The sequence below is a fragment of the Phaethon aethereus genome (genome assembly GCF_964289735.1).
Source record: "Phaethon aethereus genome assembly, chromosome: 1".
NCBI lineage: Eukaryota > Metazoa > Chordata > Aves > Phaethontiformes > Phaethontidae > Phaethon > Phaethon aethereus.
In genome coordinates, this window is record NC_138575.1 from 164187310 (window position 1) to 164208511 (window position 21202).

Sequence of the window (21202 nt, forward strand, 5' to 3'; positions counted from 1 at the left end):
TGTTGATTTTTTTTTTTCCTCCAGAAAAAAAAGTTGAGAAAAACAAAATACATTTAAAAACATTGACATTTGAATATATTATATGTTTATGGGGGAAAAGAAAAGGATAGCACATTTTTTTCCACCAAATGGAAACAAAGCAGAAAAGGCTATTCTACAGGTTTTTAGGATCTGACAAATTCATAGAAAAACAGGTGGTAGAAAATTTTAATGGTTATTTCTGAGCCTGTAGCTTAGAAAGTCCATAAAGATCTACTAGCTATAATTAAGGAAGTGTACTGGGTGAGAAGCTCTGCTCCTATACTGACCTTTAAACTACTGGGCATTGAGGTAAAAATCAACTGAACACACCTTTGGTGTGCCCAAAATGGCAGTTCTTATGTCATATATTGAATATTATATGTTGAAGCTGCCTTGGGGGAAGTTCAGATTGGACGTTGGGAAAAGTTCTTCACTGAGAGCGTGGCCAGTCCCTGGAACAGGCTCCTCAGGGAAATGGTGACGGCACCAAGCCTGTCAGAGTTCAAGAAGTATCTGGATGATGCTCTTAGTCATATGGTTAACTTCAGATAATCTTGTGAGGAGCAGGGAGTTGGACTTGATCCTTATAGGTCCCTTCCAACTTGAGATATTCTATGATTCCTCTAGATTAATGAATAAATAGGTTTCAGTTTTTTCACTTTAAGAAATACTGTAAATACTTTTTGCTCATATGCATATGCAGCTTTACAAAGCATATATAGAATTTAGTGGGCTAAAGTCTACTTAAGCCAGTGGAAATATACTGCATTGAGTGAAGAGTTAACAAGCCCTTAGCAACACAGACTGACATATCTTTCATGCATTAGTATGAAAAATAAAAAGATTTTAAAATCTCTGAAAATTAAAAAGTGCAGTTGGATCTTGAGATTATGAAAATGCCGTGCAACTAAAACTGCACAGCTTAGATAAATGAGATGCAACTATGCCTGCTTACAATTCAAATATAATATTACAAAAAAATTACAAAAAAAGACATGTCCTTCCTACTTCTCTAAACGGGATTTATCTAAATTGCAATCTCACTTTGTGATCTCAAATTGCAAAATACTGTTGTAAGAGGAAAATGTTTGTGGTATGTGTTACCTATTTTGAGTGTGGTTGAGTGCATACTTCATTGCAAAAAGAGGGGAGTATAGCTTCTTTGCAAGGAGTACACTGACTGCATCATTTTCAGTCAGTATCAACATTACACCCTCTCTGAAGAGAAATCTTCAGAAAGGATGTGTCCCTGACATTAGGTAGGGAACAAATCCCTCTGAGTGTGTGACTCACCAACTCCTTTACAGAAATGGGACAGAAGAGGCTGAGAAAGCAAATTAAAGGCCCAAAGGAGATGTCGTTACCAACGTTCTCGTTAATAAATCTCTTTCTCGTGGTCTTTAAGGTGTAGGTTCAACATTTTTCTATGTGAGTGGCCTTTGACTGTGGCAGTTCGGTGAGATAATGGGTCCACAAATAGAAAGCAAAAAATCTTTTTAGCTTGTGAAGTTGCATCTAGGAGATCCCCCCCTTGTTCCCAGCCACTACAGGCAATGGACAAAGATTTCTGTAAAAGAACTGCAACAGTTCTTCTTTTCATTTTTGTGGGTTTTTTTTCATTGCTTTTCATTGACTTACCTAGATGTGGCATTCTTACCACAGAACAGCAACAAAAAATACTTACCTGTCTCTTTTTTGGTTGTAGTTATGTGCTGACTCTAAGGAATGGTTGCAGTCTTTTAAAATGATGATTAAAGAAAAGGATTTGTCACTTTCTACAGTAGATAGACCAGCATAAAAATCCACAGTTCTGATATGATCATGAAAGCTTGGATCTCAGAGTAATCACAGCCTTTCTACAAGATATTTATTAATCTTGAACATTTGATGCCACTTGGGATTCTTTGTGTCATATACAGCCTATTGGAGCAGACGCAAAGTCCCTAAAACCAGCAACTGTTTACCATTTGCTGTGGGTATGAATATAGCCACTGAGATTTCAATAAAAAAGTCAGTCTTGCAATGAAAGCATATTCTACATTTAAGTAAAAATATTCATTTCATTAATCATTTAATAGGATCATAGGATAATGATGCGTAATGATTCTTCATGATAATGAAGAAGCGTGGCCAGCAGGTCGAGGGAGGTGATCCTGCCCCTCTACTCCACCCTGGTGAGACCCCACCTGGAGTCCTGCATCCAGCTCTGGAGCCCTCAGCACAGGAAAGACATGGACCTGTTGGAGAGGGTCCAGAGGAGGGTCACACAAATGCTCAGAGGGATGGAACACCTCTCCTGAGAGGACAGGGTGAGAGAGTTGGGCTTGTTCAGCCTGGAGAAGAGAAGGCTCCAGGGAGACCTTAGTGCAGTCTTCTGGTACTTAAAGGTGGCTTATAAGAAAGATGGGGACATTTCATAGCGGATCTCACTAGAGCATTTCAGAATTCAGAATATAGTTAAGGTCCAAATACGGTATGAGGACTGTGAAATAGCCAAACCACAGAACAAGTATTTAGTTGAACGGCAATTCAGAAAAACATACCTGAGTTTGAAACACTATAAAAGAAAGTCATTCATGCACATTTCTGTTAACCAGATGGGTTATTTTTTGTGTGTGTTTTTTCTTACATAGCTTTAATTATGTGAAGCCCTCAAGGATTATAATCGTCACAAATATTTGCATAGATAAATAATTAAAACTAAAATAAATGTGAGTCAAACTGTCCTTTGGGAAAGCTCGAGCTCCAGAGGTGTCACTATTCCTCTATTTTCTCATCAAAAACATGACTAGACATTACTAACAAAATCCATCACCCAGTTGCATGATGAATGAATGCTGTGAGGACTCTACTGCCCTAATGAACAGCAGCATAAATTTGCTTGAAACATTTAATTCTGTTCACAATCATAATTTTTATATACATAGCCAGTTTTGAATTACTAATGACAATCACTACCATGCTATAACATTGATGTATGTTGATATTTTGTTGTGTCCTATGCACAGAGAAATGCTTTCCAATAAGTATTACCTTAATATCTCCAGAAGGAATTAAAAACAACTGTTGTCCCTATTTATAAACTTAGGATGGGTATATCAGTAGACATAAAAATCAACCAACCAAACAACCCCCTCCCCATATTAAAAAAAAAGTGCATAATCAATTTCAATTTGATTGAAACAAAGCAAGTTTGAAACAAAATCAAGCTTAAAAAAAGTCTAATTTTAGATTACCTTGGATACTCTGTTTGCAACCTCTCTGCCTACTGTCAGCCCCTGAACAAAGGTCCGTGCAGCAATGAACGCTCTAGTCACTTGAACCTTCAGCTTCCTGGGTACATCTCCAAACGGCTTCAGCTGGTCTGTGTACTTGCTTACACACTCCAGGTAGTCCTCAGTGAAATGGTACTGGGGGTTTATGAGCTGGAACATCCGCTCCAGCAGGCGAGCCCAGAAATCGTTCAGCATTTCCTCCAAGTTCACGTTGCCTCCTGTGTAATACCGCTTCAGCTCTGTGAAGAGGTCCTGGAACACCTCTGAGTTTTGCATGTACAGCATGCCATACGTCCGGACAAACATGTCATTTAAGGATCTTTCTGCATTCTCCAGAAGTTCTCGGAAAAATTCTGCAGGGAAAACAAGCAAGTGTTAACAGATATGTTAATAAGGTACGAAGCATTTTCTGATTGCATTCCTACATTACCATTAGTAAAGTTTGTCTTAATATGTTGTTACCACAGCACTTTATTAGCAAAATTAATCTATTTGGATAGGAAATAGCTTTATTTACAAGTAAAGAAAAATAGAGTACAACCTTAATACCCTTGTTCTACCAACAAGGTAGAAAGATGTAGAACCTATAACGTTGAATATAAAAAAAAACATTTAAAAGAATTTTAGTGAGGGTAGTTCCACTTTTTCTTCATGTACTATTTGAACACAGCAATTCCTCTCCCTTGCAATATCCTCCATAGCCAGTATATTAAAACTTCTAAGCTAAAAGTAAAGTCATTAATATAATGATTTTACTGAAAATTTCATTATTTTAGAATAGCTAGAAAATTATAAGTTCCATTTTGCTGAAATGTTTACAATATAGTAGAACACCATCGAAATAAATCTGAAAACTTTTTTGCAAATATTCTTGAAGAGAACTTGAATAGACCTGTGTAGAAATGAGCAGAATCCCTCTTAAAAGTATTATGTGTCTATGCAGTGCTAAAGAAAATGTTAGTATTTTCAATAATTTGCCACTCTGCTGAAGAACAGCACTAGAACCCTCTAGGAGTCATGTCACAGCCAGCCTACTAATTCTATTTTGTGCTAGTTGTTGGTTTTGGAACAGCAGACTTTACATTTTTTGGAAAGGATTTCAGACTTTACTGCTTCTGTGCCTTTTATCTACTTAGGCCCACACTATAACCTATTTCTAAATTTTGGCTTGTGGAATTTACTCTTACTGGAAACTGAGTACATGAGATACAGTGGAAATATGTAATCACCTCTTCTGTTAAGATCTTTTAACTGCCATACAATGCTTAGGTTTTCCCAAGAAAAACACTGAGCATGCACAGTAGTTCTTTAAACATATCTGACAAAAGCTGACATAGCTTCTCATGGTTTTTAGAAGATCTGGTGGGAGATGTGGTGGTCAGAGGCCGTCTTGGGCTTAGCAACCACGACATGATAGAATTCTCGATTGTGAGTGAAGTAAGGAGGAGGGTCAGCAAAACTGCTACCATGGACTTCCAGAGGGCAGACTTTGGCCTGTTTGGGTCACTGGTTGAGAGAGTCCCTTGGGAGACAGTCCTGAAGGACAAAGGGGTCCAGGAAGGCTGGACCGTCTTCAAGAAGGAAATCTTAAAAACAGTGGAGCAGGCGGTCTCCATGTGCCGTAAGAAGAGCTGGCAGGAAGGCAACCGGCCTGGCCGAACAGGGAGATTTTGCTGGGAAAAAAGGAAAAGAGGAGAGTTTATCACCTCTGAAAGAAGGGGCAGGCAACTCACAAAGAGTACAAGGATCTCGTTAGGTCAAGCAGGGACAAAATCAGAAAGGCAAAAGCCCAGCTAGAGCTCAGTCTGGCCACAGTTGCAAAGGATAATAAAAAATGATTCTACAAATAATATATTAACAACAAAAAGAGAGGCAAGGATAATCTCCATCCCTTACTGGATATGGTGGAGAACATTGTCTCCAAGGATGAGGACAAGGTTGAGGTACATAATGCCTTCTTTGCCTCAGTCTTTAATAGCCAGTCCAGGTATCTGCAGGGTATTCAGCCCCCTGAGCTGGAAGATGGGGATGGAGAGCACAATAACCCGCCCATAATCCAGGAGGAAGCAGTTAAGGACATGTTAAACCACCTGGATACCCACAAGTCTATGGGACCTGATGGGATCCACCCGAGAGTACTGAGAGAGCTGGCAGAGGAGCTTGCCAAGCCACTCTCCATCATTTATCAGCAGTCCTGGTTAACAAGGGAGGTCCCAGAAGACTGGAGGCTTGCCAATGTGACACCCATCTACAAGAAAGGCCGGAAGGAGGATCCTGGGAACTACAGACCTGTCAGCCAGACCTCCATACCAGGGAAGATCATAGAGTGGTTCGTCTTGAGAGTGCTCACAGGGCATGTGCAGGACAACCAAGGGATCAGGCCCAGCCAGCATGGGTTCATGAAAGGCAGGTCCTGCTTGACCAAGCTGATCTCCTTCTATGACCAGGTGACCCGCCTAGTGGATGAGGGAAAGGCTGTGGGTGTTGTCTACCTGGACTTTAGTAAAGCCTTTGACAGCATCTCCCACAGCATTCTCCTGGAGACACTGGCAGCTTGTGGCTTAGACAGGTTTACTCTTCGCTGGGTAAAGAACTGGCTGGATGGCCAGGCCCAGAAAGTTGTGCTGAATGGCGTTAAATCTGGCTGGTGGCTGGTCACGAGTGGTGTTCCCCAGGGCTCGGTTCTGGGGCCGGTCTTTTTCAATATCTTTATTGATGATCTGGATGACGGGATCGAGTGCTTCCTCAGTAAGTTTGCAGATGACACCAAGTTGGGTGGGAGTGTTGATCTGCTGGAGGGTAGGAGGGCTCTGCAGAGGGATCTGGACAGGCTGGATCAATGGGCAGAAGGCAACTGTATGAGGTTTAATAAGGCCAAGTGCAGGGTCCTGCACTTCGGTCACAACAACCCCATGCAACGCTACAGGCTTGGGGAGGTGTGGCTGGAGAGCTGCTCGGCGGAAAGGGACCTGGGGGTGCTGGTTGACAGCCGGCTGAACATGAGCTGGCAGTGTGCCCAGGTGGCCAAGAAGGCCAACAGCGTCCTGGCCTGTGTCAGAAATAGTGTGGCCAGCAGGAGTAGGGAAGTGATTGTGTCCCTGTACTCGGCACTGGTGAGGCCGCACCTCGAATCCTGTGTTCAGTTTTGGGCCCCTCACTACAAGAAGGATGCTGAGGTGCTTGAGCATGCCCAGAGAAAGGCAACGAAGCTGGTGAGGGGTCTGGAGCACAAGTCTTATGAGGAGCGGCTGAGGGAACTGGGGTTGTTCAGTCTGGAGAAGAGGAGGCTGAGGGGAGACCTTATCGCTCTCTACAGCCACCTGAAAGGGGGTTATGGTGAGGTGGGTGTTGGCCTCTTCTCCCAACTAACTAGTGATAGGATGAGAGGAAATGGCCTCAAGTTGCACCAGGGGAGGTTTAGATTGGATATTAGGAAAAATTTCTTCACTGAGAGGGTGGTCAAGCATTGGAACAGGCTGCCCAGGGAGGTGGTGGAGTCGCCATGTCTGGAAGTGTTCAAAAAACTTGTGGATGTGGCACTTCGGGACATGATTTAGGGGACACAGTGGTGCTGGATTAATGGTTGGACTTGATGATCTTGAAGGTCCTTTCCAACCTTAGTGATTCTGTGATTCTGTGATTCTGTGATTCTGTGATCCCATGTTCCTGCAGGATCCACTTGTCAACCTTCTCAAGCCTCCTTTGGGAAAGAGTTCAATGACTGCTGTGGCCTGTAAATGGGGCATTGTAGACAGGAAGGCAGAGATGGCAACGTCTTTGGCAAAACATGTACATTTGCTGCAGTTAAATGACTCTCACTGATGCAGGAGTCATCATGCAGCCAACTCTGGGATACCAGATTCTAAAGATGTGGTCATTGCCCATAGACACATCTGTGTGTGCTAACTGCAGGGACATGCTGATGTCTTACAGTCTTGGCTAATGCTGTGATGTGAATACTTTTTTAAGACAGGGCCCTGCTGTGACTACAGTGACTCATGAAAATGCAGAACCGCTGCAATGCTAAAGACAGGTTGACAATTAAGATTACATAACCAAAAATCTACACTAAATTTGATGATTTTCAACTGTGATCAGCTGAAAGCAGAATCCACCGAACACTGTGGACAAGAGTACAAGGGCTCAGTAAGAAAAAAGCCTCTTCTTTTCGGCAGAAATTGTGCAGAGCTGCAGTCTTTGATCTCCCAGATAACAGCAGAAGGGTTATCATGAAAATGTATACACAGAATATTGAGAACATACTTGCTACATCAAAGCATTTATTAAAGAGAAAATATATTCTAATAAATGTATCAATGTCTAAACTGTTATTAAAACCATAGCCCTTCATATGGAATAAATTCCATCTGGAAAAGAATATGCTTTTACAAATAGTTCATGAACGGAAAAGAAAAAACAACCAAAAAGAAACACTCTTATTCTTTGTTGCCAAATAGAACAACTTGAGGTCCACAACATACAGTCCTTTCTCTTGTTTTTCCAAATTATCTACTAATTCTGACAAAGCTGTTTTAGATAAAAGCAAAACAAAACTGTTTTTCACTTCTAACCCTGACCTGGTGGTATCCTTGATGTCTGAATCATCCTGATTACTATGCATCCAGCTCTGGAGCCCTCAAAGCAGGAAAGACATGGACCTGTTGGAGCGGATCCAGAGGAGGGCCACAAAAATGATCAGAGGGGTGGAACACCTCTCCTGCGAGGACAGGCTGAGAGAGTTGGGGTTGTTGAGCCTGGAGAAGAGAAGGCTCTGGGGAGACCTTATTGTGTCCTTTCAGTCCTTAAAGGGGGCTTATAGGAAAGGTGGGGACAGACTTTTTAGCAGGGCCTGTTGCAATAGGACAACGGGTAATGGTTTTAAGCTAAAAGAGGGTAGATTTTGACTAGATAGAAGGAAGAAATTTTTCACAATGAGAGTGGTGAAGCGCTGGCACAGGTTGCCCAGAGAAGTGGTAGATGCCCCATCCCTGGCAACATTCAAGGTAAAGTTGGACGAGGCTGCGAGCAACCTGAGCTAGTTGAATACGTCCCTGCTCATTGTAGGGGCATTGGACTAGGTGACCTTCCAAGGTCCCTTCCATGTCCCTTCCAAATCCTATGATTTCCCAAAGATCACCTCCTTGAAATCATTTAATCTTTACCTTTCAAAATGACTGCCTCACTCCTTCAGCAAGCTGTTATATCAGAGGAGGCATCTGTCCAATCTCCTTTATCAGAGAATAAATTCAGAGAACCATTTAGGTTAGAAAAGACCCTTAAGAACATCGAGTCCAACAAGGATGTGGCCACAAAGTAGCAGACCTGGATTCTCTTACTTGCTTATTCTATGGGGATTTAATGTCATATTTCCCTAGTCTGGGGTAAATTCTTCTTGAAGCTGGGTCTTTGTATTGACAGAACTGTAAGGCACATGGGGCTGTGAAGTGAAGGCATTTGAAGCCGGACTTGATAGCACTGTATGCAGGTACCAAGATTGCCTTTCAGGCTGTGAACCTTCACAGAAAAGAATAAGGGATGCCGGCAATGTGCATAATAATGTAGCACGGCATTTCTCCATGGGACTCTTTCATTCTCTCTGCTTATCCTTTCTGGTGCATGGCTTCTGGGAAAAATGGTGTCCTCACACATTTAGTGATTATCGTAACATTTAAAGAGACAAACCTTAACCAGCATGTTACTGTGCATTTGAGAACATTAGACAGAGGAGATCTCTAAAGTCAACCTGACCTACCCACAGCAACCCGGAACCTCATCTGGAGAAAGAGCCCCGAGGAACTCTGCATTGTACCATGCCATTATAGATAAGATCTTCTGAGAATTTAGGAGTCAAAATCTAAGCATCTGCTGAATGTAGGAGAAATGGTAATTTTTCAAAACCCTGTAATTTTGACTGGATATGGGCAGGTCTGTGGTAGGAGTGACTGAAATTACTCACTGGCACAGAGGCAATGCAGATGGCACTCTGTATTCTGCTCTAGAGGTCCTCTAAAGGACCTCTAAAGGTCCCTTCCAACCCAAACTATTGATACTATTTTATACATTCAGCATTTCTTCTTCTAAGAAATAATGCACACTGACTGTACTGCTGAGTACATATAGCTCTCTAGTCACACAATGTGGTAGGCAAAAAATATGGCAGAGGACTTGGGGCTCAATTTAAAATTTGTTTTAAGGTTAATGCCAGGCTTTCAGCCCAGTGCAACTGACTGAGAAGTGAGAAAGACAATCATGAAAGCAGTGAATCTAGGACCCTCGACTTCTCTCCCATAAGGCTTTGTATGCTGGGGGAGTGCTGTAAGCAATTCACATGCTGGATCCTCCCAATATACAGCTACACTGGGAATCCCACTATTTATCTTAAAAGATCATGTCATACATAAGTCAGTCACAGCAAAGCATAACCAAGTTTGCTGATAGCTCCTCTTGCCTGAGATCGTCAGCCTACTATTTCCTTGTGTGGGGGTATTATTTAGTAATCTCACAGTCAGTTTGTTGGAAGCAACCAACATTTTTGGGAGGGGCTCGCATTTATTCTGTGCTTGTACAGCATCTAGCACAATGTGGTCCGTACTGGTCTCAATCTATATTTATACTGCAGTACAAACATTATCAGCAACTCCACAAGCTTAAATTTCATACTAGTCCAAATGTGACACCATATATATACATTCTGTAGGAAAGCTAATGTCCTCTACATAGCAGTACATTCATTTAATTTTTAGTCTTCTCATAGGTCTCTAGTCTTTGAGAGCTATTGCTTAGAGTAAGTTATGCCATTAAAAAGTTAGACTGCTAGTCTTCTGTATGCTTTGATACAAAAGACAGTTTAACAGTTATCTGCATCAGTAACCCTATGCAGGATCAGGATAATAAAGCAGCAACAACTACAAAATTGGATACCTTTTTAATTTCAGAGAGAAGGAGATCTCCCCTGTTGTACTAATTAGAAAAATACTTAATCAACTCCCATCCAGCAAAATGAATGCTGCTGTGAAGGACCACTTGCTTTTTTAGTCAGCAAATCCTCCATAGATCAAAAAAGTAGTCTGCTTTGTGATGCTTAAGTACAGAACCTCTGTCCTAGCATAGCTGGGCACTTGTCCAGTTACATCAGGAGAACCTGTACTTGCTCCTGCAAATGCTGAATTTTTCCATGGTCTTCACAGTAATTTAAAGACTTTATGTTCGTTGCAAAGATTATATTTCATCAACTTGCAGGTAGCTTTTGAAAAATAATGTAATATTTCAGCTCAAAGTAAAAGAATGAAGATGAGACAAACATTAGTCATGTTACTTAATGTGCTTCTGGAAGGCACTCAAGTACTAGGGTGGGAGAGAAGAATCTATATAAGACAGATCTGTGCAGCGTTTTAAAATATATATCTTGTGAAATTCTTTGCTCCTAAAATAGGCTGTCATGAGCAGTGTTAATGCTGGAAATAATTTTTCCTAATTTTAAGTGGTGATTCATTTATATGACAGAACATGTCCTGGGTATGTCTTATGTTGCAAGCTCATTTTTATACAGCTTTCATTTATTAGCTAGAGGGTCTCAGGAAGCCCATTCAGTTCTGCTTATGAGGTAGCTGGAAAGGATAAGGTTTAAGGCACACTGGCCTACCGAAAAAGGGAGAGAAGATTGCTATTTCAAACCGTTACATGCTCTATATAAGCCTAAATGGTGGGTTTCCAGTCAATAGATAACACTTAAGCTAGTTTTAATTTTTAAACATTATTTGTAAATTTAGGATGTAAGATTGATAATAACAGTCTCTGCAAATGAAGTCTATGATAAGTCAACTCAGTTACACCGTGAAAGGACACAATGCATAGCTAGAATCTCTTACTGAATGGTAGCTACTGCTCTCAGATTAAACAGGGTCTTTTTAGCTCTCACACTACCTTGTCGACTGGAAACTGACTTTCTCACTCTATTTTAACATAGGTAATCCAGTCTCATAATGCATCTTAACCTGGGAGTTAGCCTAATTCCAAAGTGATGACTAGTTCTCACCATAAGATCAGGACTTGGGATAATATTGCAACATGACATGATGTAATAACTGCCTTCAACAAAATCACAACCATATAGAGGCAATTCTTAGATACACAAAGTTGTATTATGTTGGAGCGGATGTTCTATGATCATTTCTGGCCTGATAAATTCCCTTGTATTTTTTTTTTAACCTGTAATTTAAGCAAAACCAACATCTGACTGTAGGAAAAGATGCAAAGCTAGAAACCGTTTGTTGTCTGATTCCAAAAAAACAAAAAGATATGCATGAGCTTTAAGACCAAAAAGACCAAAAGGAAATTTCATTTAATTACCATATATTCCGCTCAGCTTTCCCTTTTAGCAGAACTTGAGATCTGAATGCTGTTCTATGGTGCCTCTGATACCCTGGACAAGCAGTCTCACTGCAACCCGAGAGAAAACAGCACAGCTGCACAGAGCTCTGCAGAAGTTCTGTGCAGGGATATATGTCTGATTTCACATCAACCTTTATGCAAAACATTGCTCAGTGTGGCATACTGATTTCATCCATCATTGACTAACACCACCCAAAACATACAGGCACTTCCCCATTATAGCCTTGTTCTTCTGCTTCTGGGCATTGATTTCCAAAGAGCTCTGAGGATTTAGACACACAAATTCCAGTGATCTACCATTTACTGTGAAGATGTGCATGCATCTACACCCTATGGGGACTTTAGGTACCTAACTACATTTCACATCTTTGAACTTCCCAGTCCTGGTAAGGCTGATGGTACGAAGGATATTAGAATTCATGTAAGCTGACTACTTTTTTTTTTTGACAGAAAGGTTCTTTGGGAATTCATTAAGTACAGACACTTATATTCATGACATACATCAATGGCAGCCTTTTTTTTTTTTCCTACTGCCCTGTTTCTGTATGCTTGTCTTTGTTCATGAATTCATTCATAAAAACAAAATTAACTCTTCATCTTTATGCAGAATTCTCACAAAGGCTTTTTAAAAATTTTTCTTTTTTAAAAGGTATTCCACAATGGTATCAATTAGTGGAAGTTGTGATTTATCTCAAGGAAAATCAAGTGAAATTAACCTCTGTGGTTTCTATGCTTTTTCATTTTCCAACCTTTTTTTTTAGGTTTCCAGAGATTTTCTTCTAAAAATAACTAACCTTACAAAACAAAATGAACTCAATTTAACTTCCTGGTTGAGAAAAAATTGCTGTAAGGAGAATACTTACAGCAGATTTTTTTTTCCTATTTTTTACATTACATTTGTCCTTATATTCAAGAGTGAACAAATCATATGCATAAGGCTACCAGTGCGTTGCTAGTAGTTTTTATTGAGCCTGAATAACTAATTTTAAAATTCCCTTATAGCTTTGACCTTTAGAAACACTCAACAGTCACAACTGGGAAACGAATTTCAGCTCCCATTAGGAACAACAAAAGCTGCAATGTGATGAGGTCTGTTGAAAATGGCTGTTCTTTTTAAACTCATTTTGAATGTATAGACATTGCATTTAAAGCTAAGAAATACAAGTCAGAAAATTAAATGTGTTCTATAATTACAAATTTCAGAATAGGTCATTTACACCCTCTACTTATGTTTTGGGCAAAATCACCTATGGGTGAAATGATTTAGCTGTTAATAGATATCGATACCTTTCTAGAATGTCCTATACCTGTAAATAACATGACATTATGACATCTTTTGGATGCTACTAAATTTTTTAGAAGCCACTGCTGTCTCAAAGGTTGTGTGTAAAGATGAGGCTCTCTCTCCCCTCTTTAATACTTCCCTTTCTCAGACTACTGCAAGGCTTGATAACAGAAGACAATTCACTGCGACCTTCTTCCCTGCCTCCTGTCCAGAGTCCATGACTTCTTCCCCATTATGGGTCAGGCTGTTGCAAGGACGGAAGGAGACCCAGCAGAAGGAGAGACCACTGAGGCTCCACCCTGAACCACTCCCCACAGTGGAGCATGGAGACAATGCAAACAGCACTGTCCTGTGCTAAAGTGAGGGACATGAGGATGGCAAAGAAACACAAACACATCTGTCATGGGCTGGGTTGGACAGGTTAGATCAGGTGCAGGCAAATGGAGAAAAAGCTAGGCTGATATTTAAACATCAAATGCCATTATCACAATGGGAACCTAATATGACAAAGAATTTAAGGCATTATTTAACACCGATGTACAAAGTTACAACAAAGATTTTGTTATAAAACAACAAAGTTATTGTACGACTGAACATTAACATAGAGTTAAAGGATCTGTATCTGTCTTCTACTCAAAACTGATTACATGCATGGTAAAGGTCTATAAGACTTTATTCTGCAACACTGAAATAAATGAGAACGTTATCATCAACTTGAGGGGGTGCTGGGGTGCAACCTTTAAATGCTAAACTTACTGTTTCTTCACTGCAGAGGGTCATTTACTAACACTTGAGTATGTCTAAAGGGGAGACTTGATCCTGCCACTGATTTTGTACAGACAATCCTGCAACTAGGTGAAACACATCACTTTCACATGAGAACTATTAAATTAGGTATTAACACATATTTTTTGAAATGTCTACTGGTCTCTAGAATCTCAATTCATATTCTGTTGCGTCTGCTACATTGTACTGATGATTTCTCCTTGATTATAAGGAATCATTGAACTTAAAGCAATAACCAAGAAAGAAAGTGCTAGGAATAAAAACAAAGCAATGAGATAGCTTTACGCATAATTTATATATACACTAATAACTGTCTCTGAAGGTTCTACTTTCATTATCAAGTGGAAAATGCCCAAGTGAAGTACTCATAAAATGTAAGCAAAATGTTACATGGCATCAGAAGGCAACATTTTAGAATATTTATGAATGGCCATTTAAATGCCTACAGCAGTAGTACTGTCATGAATATGAGAGACATGTAGCATTTCATGGATATCTGTGAATTTCAGAATGATGAATTTTACATCATATGTTCATAAAAATGCATAACGCCTCATGAAGTATTCATAAGTCACCACAGTTTCTTCTGAAAAACATTTAAAGCTTTCATGAAAATGATATTAACAATATATAAACTATGGGACTCGGTGCAACAATTGTTTTAAAATATAGAGACTGTTCTGTTTTTCCATATGCACCACTAGAGGCTATTAAATATCCAGTTTTATAGTTAAGGAGATTTACCATCTAACATTTTGTATGAAAGTTCTTTGCCATGCCTATAATCTACAACAATCTTTTAAACCTATTAAAACTTTGACTTTTAATACAGGAAGTGTAAGGTGGTCCAGAAGGCATAGGGGAAAATTAACAAGAAATTGCCTTGCCACAATCCAAATAAAACTGATTGAAACCACAATAATGTATATATCCTGTCTAAAGAAGAAAAAAAAAAAAGTAGGCAATTTTTGACAAGCAGGTCCCAAACCAGAGGCAGTATTTGCTATCACTGGGCTCAGGCCTGTGGTGTTCAGAGGTCGGGTGTTGTGCTGGGGAGGAATGTGGCACTGAAGTCACTGCATGTCTTCATGCCTGTGCTCAGAATAGACAGCTTGAATTGACTAAGGGCAGGAGTCATTCATCTGGAAGGAGGCTCTGGCTGGCCAGAGGAAAACACCGAAATCTTCATTGGCTTTTATTTACAGTGGGGTGATTAACGCCAACCTGACAGCAGCGACATTTGGAACTGGGCTTTGGAGGAAGAAATCTCAACCTGCATTTAGGTATGTATGGGATTGCGGACGGCTGCTTCACCTCCTTTAGGATAGCGTCTTTCTTTGTTTCCTCCTCCCATTTTAAACAAAACAGACTACTGTGAAGGGCTGTCTATGAGGAGTTTGAAAACCGGTTCTTGGGCCCTATTCAGCTTAGAGAAGCTGGGTGTTTTCTGAAGCATCTACTGGACCACATCCATTCTGCAAAGTACCCAGTAGGAAGTGAAGTTCCTGAATCCCAGTGTGGAAAGATGGGTATTAAACAGATCAGATTGAGTGCATCATGATATGTTTAAAATTAGAACTGCAGCTACTTTGACATCACGCTTGCAAATGCAGAGAGCTAAGACGTATTTGCACAGTTGTATTTATTTAATGTAACTGCTGTAAATCCATTGCAGTTTTCCTTTCCATCTCATTTCACCTTTCTCTCTCTCTGAAACAAGCTCATTTTAGTATTTATAAAGAAACCTGTATAATATATCAAAAAAACCGCTAAAATGTGAGTCCTGAGACAGATACTACTGCAATAACTGCAAAGACTTCTGTTGGAGCTAACTGGCAGAAGGCTGCTGTTAAAGCAGTTTGAAGTTTGACTTCCTGTTATATACATAAAATCAATTTTGTATATAAGTCTGCAGTTTAAGAGGTAATGAAGTCATGCTGATGGTTTTTCTAGACACCTCTGAATGCAGCTAATAACTTCTATTATGGTTTAACACCACTAACAAAAAAGAGAAAACTACCTCCAAGATCATTTACTTGTTTTTGAGCTTATCCAGTTTCTTTACATCCACACTGAAAGGAGCCCCATGCACCATTAAGGCCAAGCAGTATTAATCCAGGCTGGTTTCCCAGTTGTTTCTTGACTATTTGTTACTGTAATAATACAGAGGTATGATTGAATCTCTTGCTTGTAAATTGAGCTACATGGTCAAACTTCACTGAAGCAGCAAACTTGCTTTTTCTTTTGTGATATCAAACTAAGTTAAGTTAAATGTTCTCAGTTTGTTAGAGGGATGATTTTTTAGAAAAGTTAAGGAGCAGCAATGGTCCTCCAGATGAGATTTGGGCAATCAGTTACTTAAAACCAGGCAATGCATAAAGTCATAGATTAAGGATGAGGTTAAGGATTATGGTTAAGGATAATACAGTCGGCCTCAAGGAAGCTACAAATGTAGGAAAAGATTGATTACTTTTGAAGAAAACAGTCTTTCAGATCCTGGACCTGGATTCATGTGCTGGTAGAAAGACCTTGGATCCCCTGGGGGGCTTTGTGAAGTCAATAAACTTTCCTACCTGGATGTTTCAAATATCAGGGATTAAAAAACAAAGTTTGCATTTGAATAGCTTCAAAGTCAACACAAATCTTCATCTGCAGACATCAGTTCACTTGATCGAGATGCTGCATGATTGATTTTTATGTGACCTACCTTCTCAACAGAAACATTTTTTTCTCCTAAGAGTGTGTCTACTGGGAAAGTTTTCCAGTCAGAGGAAAACTTATATCTAAGATATGGTGCAATAAACTGAAAAACTATCTTTGCAAGATTGGTATACATTTAGGATTATATTAGATTTCAAGCAGTACAATCTACTTTGTCTTTGATTGAACTACACAGGAGTGGCCTTAAAACTCCTAGGACAATTTTATTGGGGGAATTGTTCCCATTTTTTAGCTGCTGTATTGCATACGATGTTTCCATCTAAATGTCATGTAGTGATACCAAAGTTTTGTGCTTCTATATTGGTCAGTTGATTGGTTGCTGAATCTATTAAACATATTGACAAGAATATTTCAAAGAACCCACAAACTGTTGACTATCTAAGCAGACAAATAATCACTTTGACTCATTCCTATGAAACAAACGGTTGTGGCTCAGTAGGAGGTGGGAGATCTAGAACCTATTTCTGGATTTTTGCACAGGTTTTTTGTTTGTTTGTTGTTGGGGTTTTTTTGCACAGAAGACTGGTCTTCCAGGCTTTCTGCCATTTACTGCTTCTTCCATCTTCTCTGCAATCTTGAGACCCAATTGTCTGCCCTCCCTACAATACAATACTCATCCCTGTCTCTGAGACAGATGTAATTCCTCACATTACATGGTTTTTAGCTGGTAGCTGGATGGGGGAACATGGGCATAGGCACTGGCACTTTTTCTTCACTGGTGCCTAATGCTTCCTCCCGAGCCTCGTGGTGGAGAGATTCTGGGTCACTTTTGGTGGCAAAGTCTTTCCATTCAGTGCCTAGAATTATAGAATATACTTCCAAGAATATACTTCCTTGAATGAGGACCTAAATAGTTGTGACAAGACTTTCAAGCTCACACTAAAACAGTGATAACTTCTGCAAAATGGAAACATTAGGTATGTTACATATTAGGTGACACTAATTACACTGCTCCTTTTCCATGATAAGAAACTTCATAAGTACACAATAATTTTATGTAGCCTATATGGCCTTGTACTTTAAGTGCTTCCACATTTACAAACCATATAATTAGAAATGTGTTTCCAATAGGTGACTTTTATATGAGGGTTCAGCATTAGATTATATTGCTCATTCAACCCATTATCTAGAAAATATTCTCCACTTTCACTGAAGAAGCATTATTTTATTAGTCACATGTTCCTCTCTTGTAAAGATCGCATGTTCACTCGGACTTGCCCATAATATGTATATGTATAATACATTTCAATTGAAATGTTTATGTTTATTGTCACAATAATTGCAATAGGTGCCATACAGCCTAATATGTATTTAGTCATTAAGCACTTTAATTAGTGTTATACACCCATGTATAGGTTATAGTGCTAGTCCCTTAATACAGTAAAAATTAGATAAGTGGCTGAAAATGTAACTGTAGAGAATACTGAAAAAACTTTTTTGTTGATTACACAGAAACAGCAGTTTTGGTCTCCAGAATCAAGAGCTGTACAGAAATATTTCATAACACGAAAACACCAGGATTTTGTTGTTGCTACTACCTGGTTTTGCTTTAAAATTGGCCTCTTACAAATATTTTTACTTATTCTGAGGAGCCATCAAAGTTTGTATAGTCTGTAACAGGTTCTGATTTCATCTGATTTAGCTGAAAGTCATGATTTCTTGTACTCTGAGCATCAGTATAATCTATTACAAATTTAAATTCATTTTGGAATTGTTTTACTTTGGTTTTGTTTTTGTTTTTTTATTTTGTGACTACACTGTTGGAAATACCTAAGAACTAAACAGGTTCCTACTTTGCATACAATCACTTCTACTGCTTTAACATACCTCTCGCCTCTGGAAAATCTCAGACCTATCCTCTATTTCTTTTTCCTTTGTGATGTTATGAAGTTTGACAGCAAATAAAAAATTCGGTCTCATGTTATTTTGCTGCTGGCTGATACATTGGCATCAGGTCCAAAGGACCTCTTGTTATCCTTCAAAACCAAATGTGAGATCATAAATACACCGTCTGCTCTGGACGGATAGAAAAGCCAGAGGCATAAATCCAGACCCACCAGGAGGAACTAAAGGATTAGAAAAATATATACATTTTAATCCTTTGGATTACTTCTATATTCTTGAAACAATGCATAGGACTGGAGCTGACATTGCCACAGAACAATGAAGAACTTAATCATATTTCTGTTTTTGAAACAAGAAGTAAGCTCATCACTGTTATTAACTTAATCTTATATATAATTCTGAGCATAATATAAAATTTAGAAAGTTCAGGCAAACAAAGACATGGAAAAACGATGCCTGTTCACTAAAGCTTTTTTCAAAATGTCAGATAAGCTTTAAAAAGACATAAGGCTCGAGAAATTATTTTTACCTGAGGTAGGAGAGGGAGAACTTCTGAATTAATAAATACAGAGCATTATTTTTTAAGATTACAGAATCTGCAGTCTTCGTTTCTGTCTGTGCATATCAGGTGGACATTAACCTGGTCATGAGTCCTGGATTTGTGTCTTTCATTATTTTCTCATTTATTCCTTCAGTCTTAGCTTTTTCTTCATAGATATACTGAGGAAGTGATTAGCATTTCAGTCAAGTAGGCAGCAGCCATTTGGGTCTGCTAATCTGCGACACGAAATAAAAGGATGGGAATAAGGTAACATTGCTTTGCTTGGATTATTTTTAAAAGGTTTAAATCTTCACTGACATTCTGCTCCTTTGATTTCTGCTATCCTGACCTGGAATACATGAGGTCTGTATTGCGAACCTGCTTCCCCGACCGTCTGTTTACCCAATCTTTCTTTGAACTGCTGATGGTAATGAATCTCCTTCCTCCAGCCTAAACTGCTGCATTCAGTTATCATCAAGCACAGGCATCAACTAGAGCTCTAATCTTGCTCTGATGGATGGAATACTAACCCTTCACAAGATTAGAGACACAAGGTGCTCTAGAGATAATAAAATTCAAATAGGTTTATTTCAAAGGGCAACTCAATTTCGATTTTGTTCATGGGTCATTTGACAGATCATTTGCCAATGTAGTTTTTGTGTCCTTCTGCGTCTGGCTTCTGTGCAGTGCTCCAACTATTTCAAATTAAGTGGGCCCCAACAGGCAGAGTTCGACAAGGGTCTAGCTTCAGTGAAAATAGCAAGGTACTCATTCACCATGGAGCTGGCAACTTTGCTAAAAGTGCATCTTAGGTGGGTGGTGCCTGGATGGTGGAAAAGTTTTTCTTAGCATTTTCAGGAAGGCATAGAAACAACAATAATGATAAGCATCTTGAATGCTTTGAATTTTAAACTCCTGTTTGAACATGGAGCAAAAATCTTGCTAGCATCATGACAGCCAGCTGTGCATTATATGCAGTAGCTGTAAGTTAAGAGATTTGTAGCTCATGAGCGACCATTTTTAACATGCTTGTCAAGCACCACCATACAAAAGTGTTTACAAATCAAATATTTAAGTCAGGTATCTACAGGAATGAAGATAAGGCTCCTACAGGTGATGAAAGACCTCTAGATGACAGTTTCAGTGTTCTGTTACATATATCATTAGGATCCTATGCAGATAAAATAAGAAAAATCTTTGGCAACCTCTAAGGTTGTAGCTTGCACCTATTCAAAAAGACTTATTTGACCTAGCTCTGCGGCTTAAAAAAGCAAAATTAAGTTATTATAACTAGTCTGCTTAGAGAACAAATATTGTTAAAGCCAGTGAGTATAATATCTGACCTTCATTTAGGAGAAGGATAAAGATAATTAAAAGGTCCATACAAACCAGACAGCTAAAGCTGCAGGTGTATCAATTGCGTGCAAACCAGAGCACTTCCATGAGTTAGCCAGGAGGCTGGAGGCTGGCTTGTGTCTGCAGATGCTAGCAGCTGGACTCCTCTCCAGGAGACAGAGAGAGGGGACAAAAAGCAAATTAAACACTTCAGAAGTGCACATAAAAGGAGCCCAGAAAGCTCCAAAAGTCTGAGGGATGTTGTATGCTCAGATCCAGGACAGCACTGAAAAAGAGTATACTCTAGAAATTAAAAAAAAAAAAAAAAAAAAAAAAAATTGCTCAAAAATATTAATCCCTGTCTTTCTTCTACAGATCTTGCTTCTTGCATATTTATAGGGGTGAGAGTTCAGAATAATAAACCCTTTGGAGGTAAGATTGCATTCTTTTAGCTTACCAAAACAAGGATGACTACATCGTATTTAAAATTCAGCGGTTGATGAGTTTGCATGATAACTAAGTAGGACAGAGTTGATGGAATATGCAACTAAAATGTGTACTGGACTAAGTTTGAAATCAGGAAACTCAAAAATAAAAGTTAAAGAATTTTACTGGTTTTAAAGCCTTAAGACTACATGAAAAATGTATTCTTGTTTTGAATGTTTTAGCTGTGGCAGCTCACAAACTGGTCTATGCCTAGAATTGCAATCATATCTCGGGAGTCCATTTACATTGTTTAAATTTCATAACTGAGCGAGTTCTTAATATTTCAAAAACTGTTTCTGTTTTCATAAAGTTTTAATATACATAGTTCACTTGTCGTTATTGTCCTTTACAGTAAGCAGCTCTTGAAACTAATTTTATTGTACATGTTCTTCAAAATGCCAGGAAATAACTCACTACACTTGAATCTTGTGATCGATTCAGGAACTTGTCCACTTAACGTGTTTCGTTCTCTGGTTTCAGTACTAAGCATTGGACATTATTTTTCTGTAGATATAT

At 39.2% G+C, this 21202-nt stretch overlaps 1 protein-coding gene across 1 annotated transcript in view; it reads right to left on the reverse strand.

Moving 5' to 3' along the window:
• Positions 1 to 21202, reverse strand: part of GPC6 (glypican 6) — a gene marked incomplete at its 3' end in the record, with an annotated part of 805049 nt that overhangs the window by 354532 nt on the left and 429315 nt on the right. Inside the window, exon 3 of the mRNA XM_082013968.1 lies at positions 3258 to 3649. Coding sequence (XP_081870094.1) covers positions 3258 to 3649 — 392 coding nt within the window. The remainder of the gene's footprint in view (positions 1 to 3257; positions 3650 to 21202) is intronic.